This window comes from Chiloscyllium plagiosum, unplaced genomic scaffold (genome assembly GCF_037043375.1).
Source record: "Chiloscyllium plagiosum isolate Xiang-an unplaced genomic scaffold, Cpla_swu_hap1 HiC_scaffold_22, whole genome shotgun sequence".
Classification (NCBI taxonomy): Eukaryota; Metazoa; Chordata; class Chondrichthyes; order Orectolobiformes; family Hemiscylliidae; genus Chiloscyllium; species Chiloscyllium plagiosum.
In genome coordinates, this window is record NW_028270160.1 from 56,498,066 (window position 1) to 56,515,417 (window position 17,352).

Genomic DNA, 17,352 nt, shown 5'->3' on the forward strand with positions numbered 1-17,352 from the left:
TGACAGGTGTCAAAACCTGTGGTACCTTCAGTGTTTTCCGATTAACCGGTGACCCACCCAGGACAAAGACGAGCTCTCATTTTTACTGGGATTACTGCTCAAGAAACTGAACTTCAGACACGTAATACAGAAGAATACATCACCATCAGCATGGAATCAACTTTCATATGAGCAGCAAATTATATACATGTATATTAAAAAAATGAAATGTAATGGAAAAAAGTAACTTGAGTGGAGGTTTGCAAATCAAAGTTGGACCTGGCTTTCCAGATATACATCCAGACAGGTGACTATGGTAAAATACAGCACAATTTCAGCTATTCATGCGTTTTGTTTTAGAATTCAGAGGTCATGAACAGGCATCAAATAATATAAACAGCAAGGAGAATAGACTCACTCATTCCGGGTTCCGCTAGATAGCTGTAACGCTTGCGCAACGCCATGGATGCAAAAGACTGACGATGTTCTGAAGCTTTCTCGACCTGGGGGAAAAGACGACATGAAGCCATTTTGCCATCCAAATTGAAATATCTTCCATGAGATTTTCCAAAGATGCCACTCCTCTCCACAGAAATTTGTCACATAGAAGAGATCAAGGGGTCTAGGAACAGGGACTTGACTTGGATGGGAAGGGGTTGGCCAAGTGGTATTATCACTTGCCTATTAGTCCAGAGACCTAGGTGGTATTCTGGGATGCTTTGTTCGAATCCCACCACCAGCTGATGGTGGAATTTGAATTTGATGACAAAATCAAATCCAGAATGTTTTGTCCAATGGTCACCAGGAATCCATTGCTGACTGCCAGAAAAGGCCAGTTGTTTCACGAACGTCCTTTCGAGAAGGAAACTGCCACCCTTACCTGGTCTGGCCTACATGTGACTCCAGACCCACAGCAATGTGGTTGACTCTTAACTGGGCAATAATTGTTGGCCTAGACGGACACACCCTCATCCCATGAATGAATAAAAGAAAATGGTCAGCCATGGTCATACTGAGCAGCACAGCAGGGCTGAATGGCCGACTTCCTTTATTTCTAAACAGCCAACTGAAGCAACATGTGTTCTGATGTGGCTGTCAAGTCATCTCCCATTTTCCGCCCCCTGACAACATGCACACAGAATGTTTTAAGAAATGAAGTGACACATTCTTATATTAATTATTCTCAGATTAATCCTAACTCCATTAATTCCTCTTTCAGGTATGATATTGCTGCCTCCCCCTACTACAAAGTCAGAATGGCACAGTCTATGACTATCCCAGTTGTCACCATCAAGCCCAGGCCTTGCCGGGACAGAGGGAAATACTGTTCCTGCGTGGGGGGGGGGGGGGGGGGGGTGGGCTGATCCAGTTTCCAGCAAAGCTGGGCTCAGCATGAATGAGGGTGAACAGACTGAAATAACAGGGAAGGGAGCTCACAAAATATACACAGGTGTCAAACTGGGCTCGACATTTCAATCAAATCTAGCTCCTTCAGTGAAAGGTGTAGCTATAGGTAAGTACATGTTAGCTTTCCGCCTGGTTAAACCGATTAGTTTTAGTAATAAAGCGTGTTACAATCTTTTTCTTACAAAGCGACTTGATTTTACAACAAATACCCTGGTGATTAATGCTGGTATAGGAAGCACGTTGTGAATTAAATCCCAGCTTCACGCTCCAGCATTAGACACCCAGGAATACTGGTTAACGAGCACACACAGGATGCGACCATTGAGCCATGGCAGTTGAGCCAGTCCTCACAATACAGATTAATGTTTCCTCTCTCTTCACCCGAAACCTAACTACATCGTAATGTGCTTCATTCCAGATATCACCGAGATAGTTGCCACGGCACCAGTGCACAATTTCAGTCTTCCAATGGAAAATTCCACTAATGCAACCCTCTGGGAAAATGGAACAGGATCATTTTGCCAGCTGATTTCGTAATTGCAAAGAGAAAACTGAAGGGGCTCGCCCTATCCAATCTGATTCAGCTTGAGAAGTTTGGCCAATGGACGCTGATGTGAGGAGAGTCAGGGTGATCACCGACACCAGCTGAACCCAACTGCAGACTGGCCCCTGCAATAACTCAAGAGTCGTCAAGTTTTAGACAGATTATCAGATTTTCCTTTACCTCTTCGTCTGGATCAGATTCAGTTTCCTTATGATCCCAAGAAGCAGTGCAGAGACAGGGAGTATTACAATGGACAGCAGGGAAAAGAAACATCAGATGTGAAAAGAGGATCCAGTCAGTAGCATGGAAGGCAAGCTGATTAACACAAGATCAACACAAGCCCAAAGCTAGCAAAACCAAAGTATTTAATGATTCCATTTACACAAAAGTCCACAACAAATGATGGAATATGCTACAGTATAGCTTTCCGAATTAGCACCCAGCACGAGGGCTTCATAAAGAAACCACGCTTTCATCGAGACAACCATCTTGAGGGGTGAATAAAACTGTAAAAGAAGGTGGAGAATCTTACAACAGGACAGTGTTTCTAACTTCTAAAGGCTCTTTAGCATATTTAAGGAAGTTCTCTCTCTCCAAAAGAAGACCTGCTTGTTAAAGTCTTTGCACATACTTTTTTGTGAGCTGGCAGGGTTATGTTCAGATTACAGATTGCTGCCTGTGGTAATCCTTTGGATGTTTTCGGTTCCTTGAGGAAGGACAGACGGCCACATGGCTCCTGGCTGTTGTCTCGGACCTGGAATGAAAAAGCATTCAACGTTACGTGACAGGCAACGCTGTTGAGCTGTCCACCCTGGATTGACCAAGGTCATCGGAAGCTGCCTCGCCAGCGAGCTATCTTGTTGGCTGTTTGTGGGATCTTGCTGTGCACGGTGCATTGGTGGTCTTCAGAACCAGCAGATGCAGGGCAGTGCTCACTGTACAACATCTAAACGCGTACCAAGGGAGACCTGTACTGCGTTGTTCATCCCGAAATCAACATCTGGAAAATCATCTATCTACTCAATGTCAGCAGATTGTGTGGGATCTTGCTGTGCCCAATTAGCTGCCATGTGACCCTACAATACAACAATGAATACAATTCAATAGCTGCACAGAGGCCCCAAAGACATGAAATGGTCAATACATACACAGGTCATTCTATCCTCTTGATTAAAGATTGCTTCACTCAGCATTAGATCAAGTTGTCTTTGTTTTGCAGCATCTTTATGCTGCTTTCAGCTACAAAAAAAAAGAAACCACTATTTTATGGCAAAGGTTTTGGAACTGGAAGTGCAATAGGCTGGTCACCACGTCCTTATCATCATCAGCTGGAGTTCTGAATGAAAACCCATTAAGTTAGCATCTAAAAATAGCACAAAGTACATCTCTCCCGGCACACTTAGAAGGAGTTTCAAAGTAGACATGAAGCTTTAGACACATGCCTCTTCCTTCCTCACTTATACAAAGTCGCTATTATGTCTATGCTTGGGGCAAGGACCACGAGGGAAGTGTTTTGCACCGAAACATTCGTGAACAAAATCAATCTCTGTCTGAATATCTGAAGCCTAACAAAGTGGTGATTGTTGCAGCCGGTTCCCATGCACATCCCCAGTTCCATTCAACAGGGGCAGCCATCTGAATCTTAAACTCTTGATGTGCCTTGCTAAATCTCTCGGGCTCACCCTGCTCCTGTTAAGACACATCCCCCTTTTGACCAGGTTTTCAATCACCCGCCCTAACATCTCTTCACGAGCAGGTGATCTATTTTGGACGGCGTTAGCCTAGGAGCTGGATCTGCTTTTCTCGCCTGAAATGAGAGATTCGACTTTGGTTGAACATTCCATCCTATACATGGAAGCTCTGAGAATGCAGCACATTCAGACAAAATCTGCCTTGAATCTATGACAAGAAGCTCACGAGTGAGAACACTGAACCAAACTGACTCCACTAGGAGACAGTGAGGCCTGCCGATGCTGGAGATCAGAACTGAGTGTGTGTTGCTGGAAAAGCACAGCAGGTCAGACAGCATCCGGGAAGCAGAAGAATCGACTTTTTGGGCATAAGTTCTTCATCAAGAATTTCCTGATGAAGGGCTCCGGCCCTCAACGTTGATTTTCCTGCTCCTTGGATGCTGCCTGGCCTGCTGTGCTTTTCCAGCAACACACTCTCAAACTGACTCCACATTAACCAAGCTATTGATCACCTGTCCTGATGTCACTTCCTCTTCCTTTGGCTGGTTACAGTCCAGTAGTGTGTCACTAATAAGGTGCATCAGTAAGTTGTTGTTGCTTTCTTACCTTCACACCAAAGGGCAACCGATTCTCTTTGAAGGCATAGAAGTTGAACACCAGCTGCTGGCCTGCTTTGGCGAGGGGAACCAGGTTTCCATAGCAATCCACAAAGATGGGTTTACCTTCCAGGACCTGTTCACAAGATTACAAAAAAGCACAACTGGTGACTGAAGGAAGGCAAGGCCGTTCTAACCAGCTTACGTTCAAGACATTTACAGAACAAAGCTCTTTGCAATCCCAGTCCTGGACAAACAAAGCCTATTCAAAATGATTTAATGGTTTCTCAATTCGGACAATGGAGCATAATCTGGAGAACTTGAACCTTGTGCTGCTTCTGCCTGCATTCAGCCTGGAGTCTGTCGATTTTTTAAAATCCATTCGTAGGAAGTGGGCATCGCTGGCTGGCCAGCATTTATTGCCCATCCTAAGCTGCCCCTTGAGAAGGTAGTGATGAGCTGCCTTTTTGAATCCCTGCAATCCAAGTGTTGTAAGGTGACCCGGAATACCCTTGGGGAGGGAATTCCAGGATTCTGACCCAGTGACACTGAAGGAATGGGGATATATTTCCAAGTCAGGATGGTGAGTGGCCTAGAGGAGAACTTGCAGGGAGTGGTGTTCCCATGTATCTGCGTCCCTTATCCTTCTTGATGGAAGTGGTCACGGGTTTGAAAGATTCTGTCTAAAGATTTTTGGTTAATGTCTGCAGTGTATCTTACAGATGGTACACACTGCTTCTGAACATCAGTGGTGGAGGGAGAAGATGCTTGTGGCTGTGGGACCAATCAAGAGGGTTGCTTTGTCCTGGATGGTGTCAAGCTTCTTGAGTGTTGTTGGAACTGCACCCAATCAGACAAGTGGGGAGTATTCCATCACACTCCTGACTTGTGCCTTGTAGATGGTGGGCAGGCTTTGGGGAGTCAGGAGATGAGTTATTTGCCACAGTCTTCCTTGCCTCTGATCTGATCTTAGAGCCACTGTGTTTATGTGGCAAGTCCAGTTGAGTTTCAGGTCAATGACGACCTCCAGTGTATTGATAATGGGGGAATTCAGTGACGGTTACACTATTGAATGGCTAGATTATTTCTTATTGAAGATGGTCATAGCTTGGCATTTGTGTGGCACGAATGTTACTTGCCACTTGTGAGCCCAAGCCTGGATATTGTCTAGATCTCGGTATATGTAAATATGGACTGTTTCAATACCTTAGGAATCGCAAATAGTGCTGAATACTGTGCAATCATCAGCGAACATCCTCAGTTCTGAATTTATAATGGAGGGAAGGTCATTGATGAAGCAGCTGAAGATTGTTGGGCTGAGGACACTACCCTGAGGAACTCCTGCAGAGATGTGGATATTTGTGGAGCCTCCTCCTCCAGTGAGTTGTTTAATTGTCCAACACTATTCACAGCTAGACATGACAGGACTGCCGAGCTTAGGTCTGATCCATGCAAGTAGTCCTGTTTGGTAGCCTCACCAGGTTGACACCTCATTTTACACCTGCACTCTACATTCAACCAGGGTTGATCTGTGGCTTGATGGTAATGGCTGAGTAGGGGATTTGACTGGCCATGAGGTTACAGACTGTGGTGGAGTACAATTCCTCTGCTATTGATGACGCACTGCACTTCATGGATGCCAAGTGTGAAGTTGCTAGATCTGTTTGAAGTCTGTCCCACTTAGCATGGTGATAGTGCCACACAACACGATGGAGGTTAGTCTCAAAGTGAAGGTGGGCCTTTATCTCCACCAGGACTGTGCGGTGGTCATTCCTACTGACACTGTCATGGACAGATGTATCTGCAGCTGGCAGATTGGTAGGGATGAGGTCCAGTACGTTTTTCCCTCTTGTTGGTTCCCTCACCACCCGCCGCAGACTCAGTCTAGTAGCTATGTCCTTTAGGACCCAAACAGCTCAGTCAGTAATGCTGCTGCCGAGCCACTCCTGGTGGGGGACATTGAAAGCCCCCACCCAGGGCACGTTATGCCCATGCCACCCTCAGTGCTTCCTCCAAACACGTTCAACACAGAGGAGTACTGCCTCATCAGCTGAGGGAGGACAGTACATGGTAATCAGCAGGAGGTTTCCTTGCCCATGTTTCACCTGAAGCCATGATGTCATGGGGTCCAGGGTCAATGTTGAGGACTCCCAGAACAACTCTCTCCCTACTGTATACCACTGTAGTGCCATCTCTGCTGGGCCTGTCCTGCCGGTGAAACAGGACATATTCAGGGATGGTGATGGTGGTATCTGGGACATTGTCCATAAAGTACGATTCTGTTAGCATGGCTATGTCAGGCTGTTGCTTGACGAGTCTGTGAAACAGCTCTCCCAATTTTGGCACTAGCCCCCAGTCGTTAATAAGGAGGACTTTACAGGGTCAACAAGGCTGTTTCTGCTGTTGTCTTTTCTGGTGTCTAGGTTAATGCCATGTGATCTACTTGTTGAGACTTTGTAGCGACTGATACAACTGAGTGGCTCGCTAGGCCATTTCGGAGCCAATCACATTGCTGTTGGTCTGCAGTCATATCCAGGCCTGACCAGGTAAGGACGCAGAGTTCCTTCCCTGAAGAACAGTAATGAAGGAGTTGGGATTTTCTGACAAATGACAATGGAGTTACGGTCATCATTAGATTCTTAATTCAAATTTCACCACCTGTCATGGTGGGATTCGATCCCAGGTCCCCAGAACATGAGCTGAGCTTCTGTTTTGATCGTCTAATGATAATATCACATGGCCATCACTTTCCCTTTCATTAGGTTAGCTACCAGGTATATTAGTGGGTCTTTTTGAGGGAGGGGGGACAGGGCTCCAAATTGAAGGTAGAATGGAAGGGAAGCAAGAAGGCATTTTTCTCAAAGAAAGGAGTTGGTGACAATCAGATGCACAAGGCTATGCCACTATTTAAATAGTGACCACCAGTCTGGACCTCAACCCCATTTATCTGCCCTGGATCCTGATCGCTCTATACTATTAACCCGTCTGAAAGCTCCAATCAACCCTCAGTAGCTGCATCTTTTCGGGAGGCACATTTCGACTCTCTTTAGTACAAAAAAAGAGCTGCTTGACTTCACTCCTTAAAGACACAGCTCTCGTTTTAAGACTCTTCCCCACATTTTTGATTCCCCAATCAGAGGGAGGTTTCCCCATAACTACCCCCCTGAGTCCTTTTGAGTGTGCAACACTGTGACAGACAAGACAAAATCTACAGACGGGGGGGGGGGATCCAGAGGTGGATCACGAATCTCTGCACAAAGTGATCTGGAGTAATCTGTTACAGCTCACTATGAAGCGTCGCGCCTCCCGTGTATAACCAAAAGGCAGGGTGAAAAGGTGACACCGTACCTCGATGTCTTTGCTTCGAGCCACTTCGGTGAAATTTTCCTGCTGCTCCAGCGTTTTATCGACTTTATCATCCGTCATGCAGAAGCAACGTAGACGGGCCTCCACGGGGTCGTGCATTTTGGCAAATACAACAAACTTGGCCATGTACGGGACACAGATTAACTCCCTGTAGAGTTGAGTGGCCAAGCTAACCGTCTCTGGCACCTGACGGCAGTCGACCAGCCAAAATCTGTGCATGGAATCATAGAAACATGAAGATCAGTGAGACCTCAAGCGGTTGGCACACACTCATACCAACACACTCGATCAGACAAAACAGGAGACTGCAAGCTACTTTCGAAACCAGGTCACATGAATATTTTAATCAGACATCGTTTCTCTTTTGAAAGTTAATAATTAGCCACTTGGAACCAAAATAATCAAAGAAACAGTCTTACTGGTGCAGTGACATTTTGAGAGCATCCTGCATACTTGGGGCTTTTTAACCACTTTATTCAAGTATGAAAACAATAATTATCTGTGTCTAACATCGAAAGAAAATGAAGAGATGTGAATGTAGGGGTGCAACAGAAATTGCTAAGAGTTTCTGAGTTTGTTTAGAAACCTTTCTAATGAATAAAACTGTCACGAGGACCTCTTATAGTTGTACTTGAAGCAGGTTTAATGGTTTTGAAAATTGTAGGTTGTCAATAAATAATGTGGACATCACAGATAGTGAAAGGGTCAAAAGTTCACAAGACAGACCGACAATAGTAAGCACGGGCTAACTGGTCTCAACAAAAAAAAAAGAAGCATTTTCTAAAGGCTGAGTTCAATAAAATACCGGAACTTGGTTTAATCTTTCTAAAACGTTTATGCAAACGGAAAAAATTACAAATTAAACTGACAGTCACAAAGATCGGAGGGAAATTAATTTGTAAAGAGGGCGTAAGATAACGAAAAGATGTGGATAGGTTTAGGGAGTTGGCAACGGTCTGGCAAATGGGATATAAAGTCAGAAAATGTCCTAATGAAAGTGTTGATCTTGGCAGGAGGAATTTTAAAAAATATACATTATCGAAACGGTGAGAGCTCAGAGACGCAGACAGCAGAGTGTCTTCGTGCATGAATCACAAAATGGTCTGAATGCAGATACAGGAAGTAATCAGGAAAGTGGATAGCATTTAATTGCCAGGTGGGGAATTGAATTCAAAAGTAGGGAGGGTATACATCAATTAGAGAGGGCAATGGTGAGACCATATCTGGAGTGCTATGTTGTGTATATATATATATATATATACATAAAAAAATCAGAGAATCCTACCGTGTGGAATCAGGCCAATCGACCCATCAAGTCCACACCGACCCTCTGAAGATCATCCCACAGAGACCCAACCACAACCCTGGAACCCTGCATTTCCCATGGTTAATCCAGCTATCCTTCACATCTCTGGACACTATGGGCAATTTAGCATGGCCGATCCACCTAACCTGCTCATATTTGGACTATGGGGAGAAACTGGAGCACCCAGAGGAAACCCTCACACACCCGGGGAGAATGTGCAAACTCCACACGGGCTGTCTCCCGAGGGTGGAATCAAGCCTGCGCCTCTGGCGCTGTGAGACAGAAGTGCTAACCAATGAACCACCACTGCACCGCACCGCAGCCCCCCTCCCCCCGACATGTATTGGTCAGATATAGAGGGCAATGGTGAGGCTGCATCTGGAGTACTATGTAATGTTTCGATCTCCTTATCTAAGTAAGGATGTAAATACATTCGAGCAGTTCAGAGAAGGTTCACCAGAGTAATCCCGAGAACGAGGGTTTTATCTTTTGAGGATAGCTTGGACAAACTAGGCTGGTATCCACTGGAGTCTAGAAGAGTAAGAGGCAACAGTTAAAACGTATCCAATCATGAGAGGTATTGATAAACAAAATGTTGAAAATGTGCCTGCTCTAATGGGAGAATCTACAACCAGGAGGGTCACTGCGTAAAGTGAGGAGTTGCCCACTTGAGACGGTGCTGAGGAATAAGTATTTGTCACAGCAGGTCATGGGTCTTTAGAATTCTCTTCTTGAAATCGTGGTGGAAATAGCGCCTGAGTATTTTTAAGATAGCAATAGATGGATTTTGACAAGCAAAGTGCTGAAAGGTTATCAAGGGCAGGCATGAATATGGAGAATTCAGGTTAGCTCTGACCCTATGGCTCGAAAGGCCGAGTGATCTACTCTCAGTCCTATGATGGAAGGTGTGAAGTGATCTAGTGTGTAGCAGAGAACAGAGAGGGCACAGTGTAGTGAGAGTTCAGGAGCAGTTCAAAATAACTCTGCTACCAGGGGGCAGGTTTAAAGGAACAAACTCCCCAAGCGATTTTCTCCTATTCCCTATCCAAAACTAATGAGGGCAACCGACCATCATACATCGGATTTTGAACGCAGGGGCTTGGTAGCAATTTGATGCTATGGAAGTGTCTTCATGTTCTTCCTTAGTATTTCTTTCACATGCTTTATTTTAAAAAGGCTCTTAAAATCTCGACAATTTAGTGGGATATGGCCCAGTCCGGAGAACTCAGAAACACTCAATGATTTAAATTAAGCAACATAAAACAAAAAGTGGCAGTTCAGAAACGATGAGTTAAATTTCACTTTGAAGGTATTCAAAGCCGAAACTAAACACTATTAAAACACGACATGACAGATCACTTACAGAGCAAACAAGAAGAGCCATTAATTTTGAGAACTGAAATATGAAAACATTCTTCAGGCAGAACACGTGTCTGCATGTACAGGACAAAGATTAAAATCCAAACAGGTATTCCTGACAAATCAACCTCCTTGTTAAAATAGCAAAATTGTTTACTCATTTAGCTTTGCAAACAGAGTTGAAGTAGTAATTTGGCTATTTTCATCACAGCTTCAGCACATTTGGTTAGAATTATCGACAAGTGAAGGAACATCCTTTGTGCCCTCCAGCTAAAACAGCAGGATGCTTAGCAAGGCAAATTGTTTTGGAAAACCGTACCTGGCTGAAACATTTGTTGTGAAGGAGACAGCATCATTCACAAAGGTTAATGGTGTAGTTCCTGTGATCTCTTCCCACTGAGCAGGTGATGTACCTCCTACCAAGTAAAAAGAGAAAATGACAGCAGTGAGAACAAGTGATGTAGGCCTTTGGCTTCCTCACAGTATAACAATGATAAGACTTCATTTCTGGAATATCAAATACACAGTGTCTAAATCTACCTCATAACAGTTTTTATAGATGCACCATAGAACACATCCTATCCACACACATCACAACTCGATAGGGCAACAGCTCTGCCCAAGACCTCAAGAAATTATTCAGAGTTGTAAACACCACCCAGTCCATCGTGCAAACCAACCTCCCTTCCACTGACTCCATCTACACTTCCCACTGCCTTGGGAAAGCAGCCCACATAAATCAACCTCCCACCCTGGTCATACTCTCTTCCATCGTGCAGAAGGTACAGAAGTTTGAAAACACGCACCAACAGATTCAAGAACAGCTTCTTCCCTGCTGTTAGCAGACTGATGAATGGACCTCTCGTATATTTGTGCTCATCTTTCTCTGCATTTTCTCTGAAACTGTCACACTATATTTTGCATTCAGTTCTATTACCCTGATGTACTTATGTAAAGCATGATTCATCTGGGTAGCACGGAAAACAATACTTTTCACTGTATCTCCGTACATGTGAAAATAATAAATCAAATCAGATACACTTTGACACATGGAACCTCCAACCAGTCTAGGTGGTTTATTGTCACCTTCATCACAATTCCGTGTGCAGTAACAAGTTACCTGTGTATAAGGGGAAATACTGGGACAATTGTGTAAAGGCTAAATATATGAGGCAGGATGTAACAACACTAGTGTTTAATCACGTCAGGAGTGTGATGGAATACTCTCCACTTGTCTGGATCGGTAAAGTTACAGCAATAGAGGCAGTGGCATCGTGATATCACAGGCTAGCAATCCAGAACTCTTTGCTAATTTTCTCAGTACATGCATTTAAATCCCACCATGGTGAAATTTGAATTTGATAAAATCTGGCATTGAAAGTTTATAGAAAACATGAAATCACTGCTGACTGTCAGTAAAACCGTTCTGGGTCATGAATGTCCTTTTGGGAATGATATCTACTGTCCTTACCTGTGGCCTACAGCAATAGTGTTGACTCTGAGCTGCTTTCTGAAACAGCCCACCAAGCCACTCAATTCCAGCGCAGAAATTCACCACAGATCCTTAGGCAGTACCTTCCAAACCAATCACCACCCTGACTTGGAAATATACTGCCGTTCCTTCATTGAGTCACAATCCTGGAACTCTCTCTCGAAGGGCATTATGGGTCAACCTACAGCACATGGACTGCATCGATTCAAGACAGCAGCTCACCACCACCTTCTCAAGGGGCAATTAGGGACAGGCAATAAATGCTGGCTCAGTCAATGATGCCCATGTCCCACAAGTGAATAATAATTTTTAAAAAAACCACAGCATCGAATAGTATCGGACAGTATGAGGGCAAACCAACCTGTTATACTACACAGCAGCCTGAGGCTTGGTGTTTCCCCTCTGTATCCATTTGAAACATCACCTCCTGATGTTGGCGGCACTGGAATTGTCATAGTGATAGGTTTGTGGAATTTTCTTCTCCTGGGTTCCACAGTCACTATCGGACTAAACGTGGCTCGGTTCCCAAGGATCTTTTTGACGAGTTCGTCTGGGACTGGCTGAGCCTGTGGAATAAGGTCAAATCAAAAGTAAAACTGGATAAGGAGGATCACATTTCCCATCACAGATCAGTTGACAATAGATCACAGAGCTTAAAGCCTACATGCTTTGTAATGTTCAGCTATTTCCAACGAATAGCCTGTATTTGTCAATCTTACCGATACCTCCAGGTCAAAGGGAACAGTGAGACAATTTTCTCAGCCTGACAAGTAGCTGAAAGTTGCAATTAAACCAATGCATCCAGTGGGAATACATTGCTCAGGAATCATGGACACAGGAATTCTCCACAAGGTCCACCTATTTACAAAGTTAAAAATCATACAACACCAGGTTATAGTCCAACAGGTTTAATTGGAAAGCACTAGCTTTCGGAGCAACGCTCCTTCATCAGGTGATTGTCCTGATGAAGGAGCGTCGCTCTGAAAATTATTGTGCTTCCAATTAAACCTGTTGGACTATAACCTGGTGTGTGATTTTTTAACTTTGTACACCCTAGTCCAACACCGGCATCTCCAAATCACACCTATTTACAGAGTAACACAATTAGTAGATGGAGAGCTTTTTGGCCCATCTACCCATAGAATTGATGCATTTCTAATGGTCTTGAAAAAATTACGGACAAGAGAAATAATTCCATTCCTTCTTCATACCCGCTGAAAGTTCTGGTTGCAGTGCCCATGTCACGACAGTAAATTCTTGCCATTTGCGATTGCACCATTCACAGGTTTTGTTTCTTTAATGTATACCCCCACAAACAGTGGGACTTGACTGTAATCTGTTTCACATATTTATCAGTCTCTGATTAAAGTAAGTGTGTTCTTCCTACAGTTTCCATTGCCCTCTGCTTTTACAATCAGACTCTTTATGCTTAAACACTGTACACAGCAGAAAAGCTTTGGATGTATAAAGTCTGAACCTTTCAGTATTTTGAAGGTTTGTACCACATCCACTTTGAGGGGGAATAGAAAGATACTCAGGCTGGTCAATCTACATGAGCAAACCACCAGTATGAAGCTGGGATTAAAACCATCTTCTGTAAGATCACCTCAAGATATTTTGGGATAGGATTTGGTTGCAGAGGTTCAGAGAACACTCTCTGGACAGAGGATGTCTGCTCAGTTTCGTTTTGATGTATTTGTGCAGCCAATACCTCAACCTACAGCATCATCAGCACCTTTACAAACTGTGAAGTAATTATGCAGTGGAACCAGTTGGAACTGGTGCCAGGAGTATGTGTTTAACATGGCAACCCACTGCTACAATAATAATGTGGCAGGATTCTTTCATGAATCCTTTGCTCACAGCAGGAGCCGTGCTCCAAAAGACTGCTGGTTATTGATGAGGCTATAAACTTTAGTACTGATTCCCTGATCCACAGTGTCTGTGGGATCGGTGGATTTACCTTGTATTAATGGCAGAGATTCAGCCTGGATATCATGCAATGTAAAGTAAGCGACAGATGAGTAAAGAGGAGTTTAATAAAGGAAGAGATCTCAAGTCACAGAATGAAGGATTTAACTTTGCTCTTAGGTTCCTGCTAGCGTTGAGCTTAAGGAAACTTGGCAAATCCACTAATAGCAGCTGTGCATATCTGGAATTGGGCTGGAGCGTGCCAAGCTAGACAGAACGATGAACTCAGAATTGGAGCAGCTCCAAAGGATTAACAAACATGAACAAAAAACAGCACCACCTACCTTGAGTGAAGTTGAGGGTAGGGGAAGTTGAAGGGAAAAATCTAAACACGTAATTTGCATTTCTTGAGAGATTATGGATATATAAGACTAGGCTTTGAAAACAAAACAAAAAGAAAGAGAAGATATTGGGAGTGCCAGACAGCTCAAAATGAAGCTCTGTCTCCATCAGGCAGACAGACACTCAGCATCTGGAGGGATTAAGACCTTGCTGCTTTGCAATTGTCCTCAGACCTGGTTGTTAGATCTTGTTTCTGTGTCAAGCAGTTCCTCAGATGCCCGGACTGGCCAAGCTACAATCTGCACTGTTTACACGGTGCACAGACATACCGACAGGGAATAGGCTTCGCAAATCACATCTGGTCACTGAAGGAGTTTGTCTCCAGGCCTCTGAGTGCAAAAGGGTCAGAAATATCGGCAGCCAGTTACATTGGAAATGCAGCATCCATTTTGGCACAGCAAGCTCCCAAGGGAAGTAATGCGATAATAGGGGGCAGCAAAAGGAAAAGCCGAAATATTAGTTCAGGCACTCAAAGCTAACAGAGGTGCTTAAGATCACATGGAGATCAATCAACAGCCAACAGGAATTGGTTCAAAGTGGTTGCCGTGTAATAGGCTGGCACTCTACGTATTTTATGCGATTGCCAGGAGCTTAATGTTAAAAATCACACAACACCAGGTTATAGTCCAACAGGTTTAACTGGAAGCACTAGCTTTCGGAACGCTGCTCCTTCATCAGGTGGTTGTGTGATTTTAAACTTTGTACACCCCAGTCCAACATCGGCATCTCCAAGCCAGGAGCTTATACAGCCTTCCAGAGTTCATCCCTATTTCACAGTACTGTGCTTAGAGGCTCTGCCATCGAATAGATTTCTAGATATTACCTCTAGATTTAAACCATCAGAGGGGAAAGAGATAGTGCCAATCTCCCTGAGGACAAAGGTCAGCTGATGTTCAAACTGAATGGCTCCAGGGGCACATTGACCTGCTCTTATGTTCATTAATGATGAGCATTCGCTGGGTGCCCCAAGATTCAAAACCCAGAGAGAATTTACAATGTTTAAAAGACATTTGGATAAGTACATGAATAGGAAAGGTTTGGAGGGATATGGGCAAGGAACAGGCAGGTGGGACTAGTTTAGTTTGATGTTTCATGTTTGGCATGGACTGGTTAGACTAACGAGTCTGTCTCCATGCTGTTTGACTCTATATGATCATATGCTAGCATTGTTCTGGTATTATTTCATTCCTTTATAGCTGTAAAATCAAAATTAATCAGACACTGATGAAGAGAGCTGAATCTGCAGCTGGAGTGCACTGAGGGTCCCACAGGAAGAGAATGTTTTTTCTGTAAAGTCACTACAGAATTTTCAGAAAATGCAGTACACTTGCCAGCACAGATCTGCTAGTCAACACCCACTTCAGCTTTCTAAAAGGAAAGGCTAAGTCCACAATGCTGAGCTCTCAGAGGAGAGCCCCATTCACAGGAAGTGTGGGTTGGGGAATCGGGGGGGGGGGGGCTGTGATGTTGAAACTTGATCGTTTCCCTCTGCTCCCTTTTTAACACGACCTCTGGCAGAGTGGACAAACCAAACCAGCCCTGTATTTAGATTGAATTCATCCGCAGTCTGTACAATCAAGCATGTTTCAGTTAAAACAACTGCATCTTTAAAGTTGATGGAAAATATTTCGACATGCAGAATAATAATGGTAAAAGCAGGACAGAGTTTAGCACTTAACATAGGGATTTATGACACGGGTACCCACCTGGCTCGCTGAATTGGTGCAAATTTTGGAGTTGGGGACTCGAATATTGATCCAGCTTCCATGCTATTTTGCCAAAGCCCTATGTCCTCCTCAGTCTCAAATTTTCACACCATTCTCCTTTTGTTTTGACCATAGTTTACCAAAGTAGTCCATTCACTGACAATCCCCTGCGTAAACCAAAGACTGTGCTCCCCACAGTGTTACCGATAACTTAAAACGGATTAACTGCTCCCCATTCTCCTTGTTAGTACTAACTACCCACATCCTCAACTACCCAACGAAACGGCCCTTCCACATTCGCTCCAATAAAACTGCTTTTACTAACATCCACAGAATTGCCTGCGCTATGTACTTCTGGCACCTCAAGTCTCTAATGGTTACCATAGTTTCCCGACCCTGCATCATGCTGCTGAATACAATCCATGGTTTTACTGTCTTTCTGGACCCAAGTACCTCGACATGATGATACATCAAAGGCTTCCAGTCAGTGTCACCATCACAGCAGCTATGGTAGGATTCCATTCTCTATGTTTAACACAGTAACAGATGTGTATATCATTTACCTGACTCTGTCAGTCACCAAGTTACTGTTCTGCCATAATGCCTAGGGACAAGGTTACAGAATCTCAAGAATGTGAAACATAGTGGGGTGACTACATTGATGGGATGTGAAATGCTAGTATCCCCACAACGAGTTGTGGTGCAGAGTTAAAATCTCACGTCAGCCCATGGTGGGTTCATGTTTCTAATGTCCCATGAATACTCATTTGCATAATGATTCTTGAAAATATTACATCCTGCATTCTTAATTTTGCATTTGTTGAAAGGCAACATCCACCTGACGGCATTGTGCAAACGTGTGCACGGTCAGCGGTTTCTCTTCATTAACTCTACAGGATGAGGGCAGGCAGAATAATGGCAGCTGGCACAGAGACTCTAGACTAGTCATTGGTGAGTGCGGTTGGGATCATGGAGGAATGGAAGGGGCATCCAGGAAAAGACAGAGGGAGGGGCTGTACGTGGAGGAATGAAATGAGGCCATTTAGAACAGAGTTGAGGAGAAACTTCTTCACCCAGAGAGTGGTGGGTGTATGGAATGCTCTGCCCCAGAAGGCAGTGGAGGGCAAGTCTCTGAAATCTTTCAAGAAAAAGATGGGCAGAGCTCTTAGAGATAGAGGAATCAAGGGTTATGGGGATAAGGCAGGAACAGGATACTGATTGTGGATGATCAGCCACGATCATAATGAATGGTGGTGCTGGCACAAAGGGCCAAACGGCCTACTCCTGCACCTATTGTCTATATGCAAAAGGGCATTCCCACTACTGGGGAGGAGTTAGTGCAGTCAGTCAAAGGAAGGACAAGGGGACTTCAAGAATGATATCAGTACTGTCCAACTGTATGCCCACTTTAGGATTTTATCTGGCAGAATCCATTGGGCTCATCTACAACATTTCAATTATCTCTCACCAGAGTTAATGATCTCAGACACCCTTTTTGACCATGGACAGAAAGGAGAGCCTGCGGTGATGGTGACAAGGTCAGCCAGTGGACCTCACAGAATATGAGCTCTCTCATTGGGGTTGTTAACCTGG

General features: G+C 44.2%; 1 protein-coding gene across 26 annotated transcripts in view; it reads right to left on the reverse strand.

Moving 5' to 3' along the window:
* ank3b (ankyrin 3b) overlaps nt 1-17,352 on the reverse strand; it is a 754,625-nt gene that overhangs the window by 60,627 nt on the left and 676,646 nt on the right. For 24 of the 26 annotated variants that reach the window (XM_087999088.1, XM_087999086.1, XM_087999102.1 and 21 more), the window contains 7 exons: nt 12,102-12,306; nt 10,568-10,664; nt 7,566-7,794; nt 4,228-4,353; nt 2,562-2,684; nt 2,111-2,137; nt 398-482 (listed from right to left, as the gene is read on the reverse strand). In XM_087999088.1, coding sequence (XP_087855214.1) covers nt 398-482; nt 2,111-2,137; nt 2,562-2,684; nt 4,228-4,353; nt 7,566-7,794; nt 10,568-10,664; nt 12,102-12,306 — 892 coding nt within the window. The remainder of the gene's footprint in view (nt 1-397; nt 483-2,110; nt 2,138-2,561; nt 2,685-4,227; nt 4,354-7,565; nt 7,795-10,567; nt 10,665-12,101; nt 12,307-17,352) is intronic. The other 2 variants (XM_087999085.1, XM_087999105.1) reach the window with 1 other exon arrangement.